This window comes from Myotis davidii, unplaced genomic scaffold (assembly GCF_000327345.1).
Source record: "Myotis davidii unplaced genomic scaffold, ASM32734v1 scaffold710, whole genome shotgun sequence".
In the NCBI taxonomy this organism is placed as follows: domain Eukaryota; kingdom Metazoa; phylum Chordata; class Mammalia; order Chiroptera; family Vespertilionidae; genus Myotis; species Myotis davidii.
This window is the reverse complement of record NW_006284328.1, coordinates 168,553-182,561: the sequence shown is the minus strand read 5'-3', so window position 1 is coordinate 182,561 and position 14,009 is coordinate 168,553. Positions and strand designations below refer to the sequence as shown.

Here is a 14,009-nt window from a genome sequence, read left to right as displayed (position 1 = left end):
TTTTTTTTTTTTAATCCTCATCTGAGAATATGTTTTTCTATTGATTTTTTAGAGAGAAAGAAAAACATTGATAGGTTGCCTCCTATATATGCCCCAACCGGGGGTTGAACCAGCAACGTGGGTATGTACCCTGACCAGGAATCGAACTCACTACCTTCTGGTGCCTGGGCTGATGCTCCAATCAATTGAGCCACCCAACCAAGGCTTACCTTCCACAATCTTGAGCTCCACTGTGAACCACCAGCGAGTATCACCGCTGGGCTGACACCAGTAGAAGCCAGCATCCTTGGTGGTGAGCTGGTTGAGAATGACCGTGTAGGTGCCATTGCCTGGCTCTTCGTGCAGGACGAGCCTGCCCTCGTAGGGTTTGCTCTGCTCCGTAATCAGCCCCTCGTTGCTCACCAGCTGTGGGCAGCTATTGTTTTGCTCATTCCAGCGACACCAGTACTTCTGGCTACTTTTATCCTTAGGGTGGTAGGGGCAGAGCATGGCCACAGAGCCTCCTACCACACCTTTCATCACAGAGACAATACGCGGAACCGTCGTCTCTAGAAGGACAGAGATGGCATGGAAGACAGTCAACATGGTCTGAGCAGGCTCTTCCCTGGTCTCATTCAGGGTGAAGCTCATACTAATGACCTCACCTCCCCCAGAAAGTGAGAAAGACTTTCCTAATGTCACAGAGCCTGTAGCTGGAGTTGCCCAAACAGACACCTGTAATCGTCACCGCTAGTCAGGACATCTTGCTCCTTCCCCCACCTTATTCTGAGCAGAGACTGGAAGGAATTTAAGGAGAGACTACCAGCTCCTCCCTTTGCCTTCTTATAAAATCTTCCTGTATATAACTTTTTGCCTGTTTACTAGCTTGTTCCACAAAATTAGCCTGACGCATTTTCTCCAAATTAAGAAATTATATTTAGAACAGTGTAATTTAATATACAAACTCTGTAGCACAGATAAGTTTAATTGTTGAGGACCCCAAGGGCCCTCCCAAAGAGAAGGACAGCCCTCCTCCAAGAAGTTCATACTGAGGTTCAGTGAGATCCTGGGTGACTGGAGTGGATGAGGAATGTGGTAAGGACCCCACGTCGGACAGAGAAATGATGCCCAGGGAGTGTGAACCCCTTAAAAGGCACAAGGGCAGTAAGTACTGGTTTGTTGTTTCTTATGAGGATAACTCCATGCAGAGTGCTCTGGGGTGAGAAAGAGCAGGGATTTAAGTATTTCGCCATATTGGTGGCTCACCAAAGTAGAGCTTAGTAAGCCAGATCTTGCTGAATAACAATTAATCCTAAGAGATGTTGGAGAGGAAAATTCAGAGGGAGGGTGTTGCCTTCCTGGGAAAGCTTTGAGAGCAAGACGAGCCACTGATTCTGTCACCTGAGTGTAAGCCAGGAGGAGCCATCCGCTAAGAGTCAGGGAGAAGGGACAGATAGGCCTGCAAGCTCGGGGATGCCATGTTGTGTCCTCACTGTGGCTCTCTGAAGCCCAGCCAATCTACAAGTCTTGCTTCAACCAGGAGCTTCACTCTCCGCATTCCTATCAACCAGGGACAGCCATCAGAATGATGACAGAGAAGAACTAAAATATAACACGAGGCAGAGGCTGTGTTTCCTAGTTGTCCTGTACAGCTGCCCACAGAGCATCCAGTTCAGGGCTCGTCCGTGAACAGATACTGTTGACGGACAGATGAAGACTGAATAGACTCACCGGGAGTGAGCTAGGCTCTCACCTGCCAGAGCGCCCTGCCTCTTCCCTCCCCTGCTCTCGAGTCTCACCTTCATTGACGAAGAGTTGCCAAGCCTGCATGGGTGAGCCTTCCTGAGGCTCCCCATCAGAGTGGGCTCCACACAGGTAGCTCCCAGCATCCTCTTTCCTCAGGCCAGTAATATGCACACTGAAGAAGCCCTGGTTCTTGAGAGTAATCAGGACCCTTCCATCAAAGGCCTGAGCCCTTGTCCCCAGGGTGTTGATGACCACATCACAGACTTTATCTTTGTTCACCCGACACAGAAATTTGGGCAGACGTGCCATTTCGGGGTCCACGGCACAGTCAAAGGTTGCTGAGCCCCTCAGGTCTCCATAAAGTAGCTCAGGCTCAGGCTTCAGCACTTTGAGGTCAACATTGCTTTTGTCACCTCTAGAATCATCCCCAGCCTGGCAGACATACTTCCCGGCATCGCTGAGCTTGACTGGGTTGATGATGAAGCTGAACGATAGTTGGCTGGTGTCCTGAATAGTGATGTGAGCTCTGTTGCTGTAGTCAGGGCTCACATACCCAGTGGAGTCGGTGACTAGGACACACGTCTCGCCTGTCTTCTTGCACACAGACTTCCTCTGCATAGCATTCTCGGACGTGAAAGGGCAGTTGATGGTCACTGTTCTGCCCAGGTCTGCTGTATAGACTTGAATGCCGTTTTGGAGCCCGGGACCTGCAGGATGAGGAGCAGGAGGTGAGTTGTGATTTCACGTTCTGGAGACATAGGACTACTCAGTGTTCCCCGTGAAGGTCTGGGTGAGCCTGTCACCTTTACTGCTGTTTCCCCCATGAAGCGCACCCCCAACCCCCCCGCCCCGCAAGCTGGCATTAATCTTTCCATCTTCTTTGTTCTCCTTTTACTTACATCTATATCACATACATCCAGTCTTGTGTTTAGTTCATTATGTTCCCCACCGACTGGAAATCCCTCGAGGGCAGATGCTTTACACATGTTCAACTCCCATGCAGGACCTAGCATGATGCCTCTACACAGTCAGTGTCCAAATTAACGTGCATTAAAATGAGCAGAATGAATGTCAGCACAAGGGGGTGGATTTCAGTGTATTGTGAGAGAGTTTCTAAACTGTACAGCAGTCTAAACATGGAATGCACTTCTTTGTGAAGTAATGAATTTCTGCCATTTATAGTGTTTGACCGGTGGCTGCATCCCCATCGTCTCCAATGTTCTCCGGGATGTCCTATATAGGGCCAACTTTAAGCTCTCCTTAGCTCTTTTTTTAAAAATATATTTTATTGATTTTTTACAGAGAGGAAGGGAGAGGGATAGAGAGTTAGGAGCATCGATCAGCTGCCTCCTGCACACGCCCTCCTGGGGATGTGCCTGCAACCAAGGTACATGCCCTTGACTGGAATCGAACCCGGGACCCTTCAGTCTGCAGGCCGACGCTTTATCCACTGAGCCAAACCAGTCAGGGCTCTCCTTAGCTCTTAAGACTGATTTTATGAATCTCCACAACCACCTGAATTAACTCTTTATTGGGTCCACAGATAATACTAAGCACACCCCAAAACAGAAAAACATATCTTTTGGAATCCCTCAAAATTTCCCCCCTTAAGACCTTTCTCTTTTAATTTCCCTCCATTATCTAAAATGCCCTTGTCATTGAAACCTTGTCACAAAAATATATTTTTTTTAATTTTCTCGATTAGAATGGGCTTGTTCAAAGGCCCGTCCTTTCAGAGCCCTGGTCTCTGGAAAAGAAGTGGCCATATAGTTTATCCTGAGAGTGCTGATGGACTAATGGGTCCTGGATAAAAAATGCATTTGCAAAGAAGCCTTCTGGTGACCTGAGGTCTTGATCGAAAGGGTGCACTAGTAGCAGGAATTTAAGGATCCCTCTACATCTCTCCCTGCCTTTTCTACATCCCTCAGCTCATAGACCTCCTGTCCCACCTCACCAAACACTAGAGTTGTTCTCCTAATGCGCTTGGAAGCTAGGGCCTCAATAAAACCCTAAAATGTAATATGCCCCAAAGATCTAGAAAAGTCCATCTGCCCCCCTCCGCCCCCATCCCAGATAGGTGCCATCTGTCTCATTCTCTTGTTTTGTTACCAAAGGTCCTTGCCTCCAGAGGGAGGAGGACCCACAGCCTTCCCCACCTCATACTAGGCTACCTTTCCCTCTCATCACATTCTTCCTCCAGCTGTCCCATTGCACCTGGGATGATTCCCTCTCACTCTCCCACAGAAGCGCAATGATCCTCACCTTGGATGACCTCCAGGTTCACATCAAAGTATAGGCCTTGGTTAATAATGCCTACACCACACTTGTAGTGCCCAGTGTCATCCTGGGTGAGATGGCCAATGTCTACCACAAACATGTTGCGCTCTGGAAAATTGGTGATGTTGGCTCTGCCCTCATAGTCCTTGGAGAAGTAGCTGTCCGAGATGAGGGTAGTGCAACGGCCCCTGGCTCCCTGCTTGCACCAGTACTTCCGGGAATGGCGGTTGACAGAGGTGGCTGGGTAGAAGCATTTGATGGACACTGAGCTGCCTTCCACTCTGCTCACCTCCTGGGGGCCGAAGATAGGACTCTTCATGGAGACCACTGTGGGGACAGAGAACAGAGGTTTTCTGAGGCCATGGGAGGTAAAGCCTGCTGAAAGAATGCCAATAGCCCACCTTAAGGAGATGACATTTCCACCCAACATACGGGCCTTCAGTGGATTATTTGCCTGTACTACAGTTAGACAATTGCTGCTATTGGGTAAAATAAGTGATTAATCATTAAATCCTAATGATAATTTACTAATGATAATCATTTGAAGGACAATGAAATGTAAACTTATTTAATGACTAGAGGCCCGATGCATGAAAGTCGTGCAAGAGTAGGCCTTCCTTCCCCCGGCTGCCGGCACCAGCTTCCCTCTGGCACCCCGGACCCGGGCTTCCCTTGCAGCCCCAGCTTCGTCCGAAAGGCACTCCAGTCTAATTAGCATATTATGCTTTAATTATAGATATCCCTTGGTATTTAAAAAAAAACATTTGTAGGGTGCTAAACTTTTGCATTTACTGTCTGTTATTTCCTTATTTTCCTAAAAAACACATTCTAGATTATTTTTTTTTCTAGATAAAAATATTGAGAGCCAGGAAGGATAAGTCATTTTTTTCCCAAACTCCATTCATCTCATAGAGATGTTTGGCTCAAGGTCTAGGTCTTTTTTATAATTCCCAGTGAAGAGCAGACCCCTGGCCTTGAAATGAGAAACTTCCATTTCTGTTCCTGATCCTCAATCTATTTTCCCCATCACCTGTGTGATCCCTTCTTGAGGGAATAGACTTTTTGAGAAGGGGCATCCCTGGGGTGGGCCTGATCCCAGCATCCCCAGGGAACTGGATCCTGCAGGGAGTGGGCCGGAACCTGGCAGACGCACCTGGGAGAACAGCCAGCAGGCAGGTGAGGAAGAAGAACGTCATCGTTGGTGGCTCCCTCTGGGCTGTGGGGCCCAGGCCAATTTCTTGCTTGGATGCTGAAAGACAATGGCATGAGGGGATGAAACTCCTATGCCTTCCAAGTCTACATGGCCTTAGAGTTCCTGTAACACCAGTTTGGTGTTGTATCTCCAGTAATGGACATAAATCCTATTAAGAGAATAAATGGCTCCGCCTTTCCCATTAGAACTCAAAGTCTTGTCACTTCACAGTACTCTTCGTGCCTCCGAAGTGATCATGTATATTTTTAGCTTCTCAACTCATCTGCAACTTTCTCTGGGACAGGTCACAAGTGCCATTTCTTCTGTATTTCCACCTGGGAGGCACGGTCCTGAGCATGATCTGTCCGACCTCAGGAACGGCTCGCTGGATGGTTGGTTACTACCAACATGTGGCCGCATCTCTCCGTCTCAGCTGCTGTCCTGGGAGGTGGAGGGAGGCTGCCATATTTTATGGTGTGTTCATATGAGTAAAGTAAGACCCATAGAGAAAGCTTAGTAAGGATGAAAGTTTCAAATGTAACAATGATGGGCCTAACCACCATCAACTGTTTTTCTTACATGTTCCAGGCACTGTGTGAAATAATGTCGGTGTATTGTCTCATTGAAACTTGATATCAGCCCTTATGAGGTAGGGATGCTTATCCACATTTTACATAGGAAGAAATGAAAGCTTAAAGATTAAGTGCTTTTCTCGAGGTCGCACAAGGATCGAGTGTGTGGGTGGGTAAGGTGGGCGAGATTTGAACTCAGCTTTGCTGGACTCTCAAATCCAAACTCATAACCTCTCCCACTGCACCGTAATTACCCCTCAAACACAGCAGTGTGCTTATCCCATGAGCTGGTTCCTGTTATTTATTTATTTATTTTGGTGAATCCTCACCCGAGGATATTTTCCCATTGATTTTTAGAGAGAGTGGAAGGGAGAGGGAGAGACAGAGAGACACATTAATGTGAGAGAGACACATGGGTGGATTGCCTCCTGACCAGGGCCAGGGAACCTGAAATTGAGGTACGTGCCCTTGACCAGAATCCAACCTGGGACCCGTCAGTCCGAGGGCCGACCCTATGTCCACTGAGCCAAGCCTGATATTTTCCCATTGATTTTTAGAGAGAGTGGAAGGGAGAGGGAGAGACAGAGAGACACATTAATGTGAGAGAGACACATGGGTGGATTGCCTCCTGACCAGGGCCAGGGAACCTGAAATTGAGGTACGTGCCCTTGACCAGAATCTAACCTGGGACCCGTCAGTCTGAGGGCCGACCCTATGTCCACTGAGCCAAGCCGGCTAGGGCCTTATTCCTGTTATTTTAGACTCCTCATTGCTCTAAAGTCCTGTCCTTTACACTATTTCTCTGGAACTTCATAACTTCCCTTTAAATAAGACAAAACAGATAGAATTATAGCCATCTTATGCAGAAGAAAATCAAGATCTTGAGATGCTGAATGATACGCCCACGATTCCCCAGAGACTTGGTTCTTGCTATCCTGCCTGGAGCGCCTGGGCAGACGAAAGGCACTCAGAGGGTGCGGCGCACGTGGACCGTGTCGAACCTGTGGACACAGCCCAGAGCTGGGGAGAGTTGAGGGTCCCAGGGCCCAGTCTGACCACAGCTGTTTCTAGGACACAAGCTGCAGCCCAGGGGAGGAGAGGGGAGTCCCCCCTTTCCCACAGACTCTGACAGGCTTTAAACTTTCCAATGAACTTGAAAGCAAGAGTGTTAAGGAGAGAAGCATGTTAACTGAGCTTGGGCAATAATGAGACACCCCAAACATAAGGAAGCTCAAAGCAGTAAGGAGTCAGGACGGCTCTCCCAGGCTCCCCTTACTGCCCAGCCCTCACTGCCCAGCAGCAACTCCCTTCGCTAGCCTGAGCCAAAGGCAATAGAGCTGTTTGTCTTGGTTATTTCTTTTCCTTGGGGGAATTTCCCAGCAAGGAACCTTTTTATTTCCTTGTGTAGATAAAGGTACTCTGTTTCTCCAGTTCTTTGGAAGAGGAAGGGGAGCAGAATGGGGGGTTGGGGGGTGGGGACAGATATGGGTGTCAGGTGGCAACTTGAGGTTCTTGATTCTGGTTAATTGCCCTGGACCGTTCACACCAGGCCAATGATTAACTTCTAGAGCGGGGCCTTAGCCAAACACCACATCAGCCCCACCCTGGAGGGGCTCAGGGGACGCTGGCGGGGGGACCACCTGTTTGAGCAACTCGAGTCACCGTGAGGGAGGCTCCCAGGTGGGAGCAAGTGTCAGAAGGCTGAGAAGTCTGTGTCCTCTAGGACACATGGCTGCAGAGTCTGGGGGAATCTACCACCTGGCATTTGCACTGGCCTTGGGTTCAGTGGCAGGTAGGAGGACAAACTGCCACTTGCTGTTTTAAGAGCCACCAGCAGTGGCTCTCCGTGGTTCTGGTTCCTATTCTCTATTTAGATAAGCCAGCTTCTTAATATTTCTGTGAGACTGGAGTGAGTCTTCCCATGGGCTGAGCTGGGGATGCAGCCCTCCTCGGATGGGTAAAAGCGATTGGCCCTGGCCACAGAGAGTCAGATGCCAGGGTTTGCAACCAGCATCCCGATGTTCAGCCCAGGCTTCCTCTCATGTGTGACATGTTTGGATGGCTGTGGGTGTCCGGGTTTGGGGAGGATACACGCGTGTACCCGTGACTCTTTGCACAGCCATGGGCCAGAGATGCAAGCATCAGGCATGCACAGCTGGAAGGGCAAATCTGGCACAGGGTGGTCTTGGAGAGGAAACACAGTCTAGTCCCAGGGGAGATGATGGAAGGGCAAGGGCGCCCACTCTCTCAGGAACAGGAAATCTTTGCCCAGAGCTAAACTAGAAGCACAACTTCTCTGCTAACAGCCGAAAGAAACTTGGGCTTAGAGAATTATTAGGGATCTCTTCCTTGTGAAATCAGACTTCCTCCCCAACCTTTGAGATTCAGGTCTCACTGAGGTCCCGGCTCCATGGTGTCTGGAGTTGGACTGAAAGGATTTGCTTAAGGAAGGAAGGAAAGAACGTAACCTTTAGTGGGTCCCTCCTATGCACCTGGCGCACCTCTAGCCTCTTTTCTTACATGACTGCATCCGTCTCCACAACAACACAGAGGCAGATACTATTATCTTCATGCTGCTGATGGAAAATCCAAGGCAGGGGTCCTCAAACTACGGCCTGCGGGCCACATGCAAATACAAATATTGTATTTGTTCCCGTTTTGTTTTTTTACTTCAAAATAAGATATGTGCAGTGTGCATAGGAATTTGTTCATAGTTTTTTTTTAAACTATAGTTCGGTGGCTATTCTCAGGATAGATCTGAGGTGTTCATCAGTTAAGCTGGATCTGTGAGCTGCGGCCGTGTTTCCCCACGTTGCCATGTTAACACTGCTCCTGGTGAAGGAGCAGAGGGGAGAGCAAGAGAATCCTCCGCTCTTTCGGCTCCGCGGGCCAGATAGAACAGCCGAACGGGCCGGATGCGGCCTGTGGGCCGTAGTTTGCCCACAGCTGGGTTAGAGAGATTCTTGGCCCCAAGACCCATAGCAGAATTGGATCACTACCCTGTTATCACTCCTTGCATGAGCAGAGGGGCCTGTCCTTTTGGGATATACATAGGCTAGTATATCACACATGAAAGTACCTTTCTAGTCCTTAAAATAGGAGTTGTTTTTCACTGCTGAGGCTGGTGTAATCTAGATCATTCTCTTTTTACCAAGCCACTGCCCTTGATATATTCATAATATAAGTCTACACAACTGTGGAGTGGGGCATGGGTATGTGTCGTGCTGGAGAATAGTGATTGTCTCCTTATGAAATTAACCTAGCTAGCTTCTGTTCAGTTAGTATAATTAATTTTTAAAAAATATTTTTATTGCCGAAACCGGTTTGGCTCAGTGGATAGAGTGTCGGCCTGCGGACTGAAAGGTCCCAGGTTCGATTCCGGTCAACGGCATGTATCTGGGTTGCAGGCACTTCCCCAGTAGGGAGTGTGCAGGAGGCGGCTGATCGATGTTTTTCTCTCAGCGATGTTTCTAACTCTCTATCTCTCTCCCTTCCTCTCTGTAGAAAATCAATAAAATATATTTAAAAATATTTTTATTTATTTCAGAGACTAAGGGAGAGATAGAAAGATCAATGATGAGAGAGAATCACTGATCGGCTGCCTCCTGCATGCCTCCCATTGGGGATCAAGCCCACAACCAAGGCATGTGCCTGACTAGGGATCGAGCCATGACCTCCTGGTTCATAGGTCGATGCTCGACTACTGGGCCACACTGGGCAGACTGACTGATCTTCAGCTCTCATCGCTTGAGTCCAAATCTTTGTCCATCCAATGTTAAGCTTCCTCCCTTTTTGGAGGGAGAGGGGTCTCCTGGACAGGTCCTGGCTTGGCCGCTGCTGAACTACCTGGCCTTTAACAACTCTGGGCTCTTCATTTGTTTGGTATACAGGAGAGGGCCAGGGAGCCCTCTCAGGGGTTTTCCAGGCACTCCGGTGCAAGGACCTCTGGGGATGGAGAGATTGGTATTTCAGAGGGGCTTCAGAGGGGACAGAGAGCATGCCCTATGGGGACTTAAAGCCAAGTGGCAGTGGCTGACAACGTGTGAATGTGAACTTCGAGGTGCAGAAAGCTTGGCGCTCAGAGGAGTGAAGAGAGCTGGCCTGGCTGGAGAGGGGGCTTCCCTTGGCCTGTACCGAACAAGCCCTTTCCCTATAGTCCCTACTCTTGAGTCTCATCTCTCATGGGTGCAGGGGCCGAGTAGAGACTAGACTAGTGGTTCTCAACCTTCCTAATGCCGTGACCCTTTAATACAGTTCCTCATGTTGCGGTGACCCCCAACCATAAAATTATTTTCGTTGTTACTTCATAACTGTAATTTTGCTACTGTTATGAATTGTAATGTAAATATCTGATATGCAGGATGTATTTTCAGGGGCCATGACCTGCAGGTTGAGAACCACTGGCACCAGACAGAGCCCAGACACCACAGCTCCACTAGGGAGGGAGAGCATCTGTGTGGTTTGGAAGGGCCTTAGGCTTGTGATGACAGGTGAGAGCTTAGGAGAATTTATATAGTCTACGGAAGCCCTGGAGTGTGGCTGTCTCCAAGTAAAGGTGATGTCGACGGAAAGGAATTGGAAATCCAGAGGGCAGGTAGATGGAGAAAGAATAGCCGAGGGGTTTGAAGAAGGTATGAGCTAGAAAGATCCAAGACTTTCTGATCCTTTCCCTATCTAAGTGGCCTACTATCAATGGGAGACTTAAAGCAGAAGTTAAGCATTTGAAATACCAGCTCCAAGAAGCTCTGGGAATAAGCCTTTCAACAAAGACTTAGAACGTTTGTTATTGGCTCCAGCCCACTGTACCTTGATGTGTAGGTATTTATCTCATCCACCGTGCCAGAGAGCAGCTCCTTGAAGGCAGGGGTCAACTAGACCAATCTCTCCATCCCCAGAGGGCCTTGCACCAGAGTGCCTGGCACGGACCATCTGCACAGCAAAGGCCGATGGGATTGGGAATGTTGCATCCTCTTAGCTCCTCTTTGAGAAGGAAAATGTCAGAATTAATTTCTCTCACTTTGCCAAATGCCTTCTTGGTTCTGGGCACTAAAGGGACAGTAGCGTGAAGAAGAGCCTGGAGGATGGAGGACAACCCAGAGGCCAGAGCCCCGCTCTGTCACAGGCTACAGAAGACCCGCACCACTGTGCTCAACTCCCTCAGAGCTCCTGACTCTTCTAGATTGAAGGGCTACTGTGGGATGGGGAAATAGGGAGGGGGATAGTGGGACAGTGTATATGGGGACACTTTAAACAGTATAAAGTTCTCTTCAGCTTTAAGACATTGCAATTACTCAAGCACAGGAGGAATGGGATCCGTGCATTTGACTTTCACGGTTGCTGTGCCCTTGGAGAGTGGCACAGAGCATGGGCTCATCAGCTGGGATCTGAGCTCTCTCCCTTTGGGGCTGCATGATTTTGGGGCAGAGTCTTTAAATTATTTGAGCCTCAGTCCTCATCTGTAAAATGGAGATAATTGTACCGAGTATAGAGTTGCTGTAGGGATGAAATGGAACAACATATGTAAAGTCTTTGGTATGGTGTCAGAATTTGAAAAGTGTTAATTTCTTTTCCATCTTCACTCTAAAATCAACATAGTCTCCTGTTTTTCTCATCTTAGAATGAAAAGAGAATAGAATTCTATTTACTGAGCATCCTTTGAAGAAGGTGTGTGTGTGTGTGTGTCTGTGTGTGTGTGTGTGTGTGTGTGTTTGTGTGTGTGCTGCTCAGATTGGGACCAGCATGGCCTGAAAGAGGAGACACGTGTTATGTACTAGGATCGAAATGGGGGACAGTATTTACAGTTAGCACACACTGAGTAATTTCCTATTGCTTTGCATATGTTAACTCATTTAATCTTTGCAGACACCCTATGAGGTAGAATTAAACGGGCAAACTCATTTCACAGAGGCACAGAGAAGTTATAATCTTGCCCAGCTGGTAAGTAACTGCGATGGGATTCAAATGCAGGTACTCTGGATCGAGAGTCTAAGCCCTCTGTCACTCTGCTATACTGTGGGGCCTTGAGGCTGAGGGGAAACAGTTGGGAGAAGGAAATCCAATCGTAGAGAAGTTAGTTTCGTTCTCTGCCCTCCACCTTTCACAGAAGACTTAGTTCCAGTGGAGGAACACCTGAGCCCAGCGGTAGCTGCCAACAAGATGTTTCTTCCTGGAAATAATAATGGCTGCTATTTCTTGGGCACCTACCATGTGCAGGGCATGTTACAGTTGTTTCCTATAACCAGACACTTGCCTCCAAAGCTTCTCTCTACCATGTCCTACTGTGTCAAGGCCAGGGTCTGGGCGACCGTGGCCTCAGCCCACTCAGAAGGGCGAGACACAGATTCGGGGAGTCTCTGCTAAGCACGTGCCTGGGTCATACTACTTTTCAAAAGCTGGTTATTTCCTTTCTCATGGAGTCTTAGTTTCCTGACTATAAGATGCGATTGTGACACCTACCCTGCCTACCTTCCGGGTGTGTTTCAGGCGGGAATGAGATTAGAGCTGCGGGTAGGTGGATTCACTACATGGAAGTTGCTGCTGTCACTCTCTTTACAAAACAAAGCCACCAAGATCGAGGGCTGCCTAGGGACAGGCAATGACCGCAGAGCTCAGATGCTCTCCTGACTCTGGGTGCATGGCTCTTTCTGCTGCAGCCCCACCTCCAGGCCAGAAGGAGGCATGCAGAGCGCAGAGCTGCTCCGGGCAGACCAGACAGCGGCCTTCTATCCTATCCCTGGCGCATCCCCTCTCCAGATGCTAAGGAACCTGTAATTCCCCTCATGAAGGGGAGAGGGACGGCTGTGTCCAAGACAGAGCCAGCAGCTTGGGCGACCCCAGGCCTCAGACAGTTGCAGGAAGGGAACTGGGGCGGTGAGGATGGAGCTTGTGCTGGAGGCGCAGGGCTGGCTTGGGGACCCTGTTGGATGGGCAAGAGGAAGGGCATGGAGGAGAGGCCTATGTCTGCAGAGCCAGGAGTAGCATCGGGATGCCAGAACGCCAACTGTCCTGGGGCGCGGGTTCTGTCCACCTTACTCGCTCACCCTGGGAGGACCTCATCTTCCCCACCTTAGGCAAGGCAGAACACTATGGTGCTACACCCCATGGAGCAAAGCTGGGTTGAAATTAGGCTCTCAGAGCTTCCTCGAATCCCCAGAAAAGGGGCTGCATGAGCCCTCACTGGGAAGCTGGAGGAGGAGAAAGCGCCAAAGGCTAGAAGAGTCGCTGGTATGTGCTGGGCACTTTATACGCATTATCTTATCCAGGTCTGTCTGATGCTCACAAGTCCTTGAGTAACTGAACTAAATTTTTAAAAAAATCACCCAATAGTTGTTACTTTTGCTGGGGAGTTTTCAAAGCAATTTCCCACATATTTGAACCTCACATTTCAACCTCACATCCACCCTACGTGATGGCTGTTATTTTTATCCACATTTTACAGAGGAAGACACTAAGGCTCAGAGAGCCGTGAGGGGACTTGCCTAAGGCCACACACTGCACCCGTGGAGGGGTGAGCAGGGAACTCTGGGCTCAAACTTGGAGAACAGCCACATGTGCTGAGCACAGACATCCCTCTTCCCACCTGCAAAATTCCACAGACAAGGGGTGGGGGCTTTCACACACGTGCGCCCCTGCCCATCTCTCTGGGATCTGCACCTCTACTCCCCAAGCAGGTGCTCAGTCCGGCGCTGGGAGGCTGAGAGCTGCGAATGTAGGGGGTTGCCTACGCCACCATCCCAGGCCCTTCCAGATGGCATCCCATCTGGGGATCCCAGAGCAGCCACACTTACTTTTAGAGACTTGCTTCTCTCGCGTCGAGTCAGTTACGGGGGAACAGCCTGCTGGCGAGTCCACAACCCCTGCCTTCCTAGGAGCTGCCAGCAGGACACTGGGTGCTGCTGCTGCCAAAACTGAAACTATGCACAGTGCTTGGCCCACACCTGGGTTCTTAAAGGGACACTCTCCCACAGGCGTGGCAGCCAGCCAGGGCCACGTGACTCCCACAGATCCTTGCTTTCCTTCCCCTTCAGCTTTCTGGGCTGCCTCCACTGCTTCCCCTTGACCTTGGGGCGACTGTTACTTGGGAAGCCCCACATCATTGCAGCTATAGGGTTTGAGAGCACGAAGGGCCCTTCTGCCTCTTTCTAGCTGCCAGGCCCCAGGCACGTCACCTTCATAGTTCTTTTCAGATTCAGGGAAGTAGGGACAGGAACACCAAACATGAAGGTTGAGGGTATAACCCGATG

General features: G+C 49.4%; 1 protein-coding gene across 1 annotated transcript in view; it reads right to left on the bottom strand.

Annotated features, from left to right (window-relative positions):
* Positions 1-13,715, bottom strand: part of PIGR (polymeric immunoglobulin receptor) — an 18,969-nt gene extending 5,254 nt beyond the window's left edge. The window contains exons 1-5 of the mRNA XM_006754380.2: positions 13,554-13,715; positions 5,156-5,251; positions 3,988-4,329; positions 1,779-2,432; positions 210-548 (exon numbers count right to left, since the gene is read on the bottom strand). Coding sequence (XP_006754443.1) covers positions 210-548; positions 1,779-2,432; positions 3,988-4,329; positions 5,156-5,198 — 1,378 coding nt within the window. The 5' untranslated portion in view covers positions 5,199-5,251; positions 13,554-13,715. The remainder of the gene's footprint in view (positions 1-209; positions 549-1,778; positions 2,433-3,987; positions 4,330-5,155; positions 5,252-13,553) is intronic.
* Between the last annotated feature and the right edge of the window lie 294 nt (positions 13,716-14,009).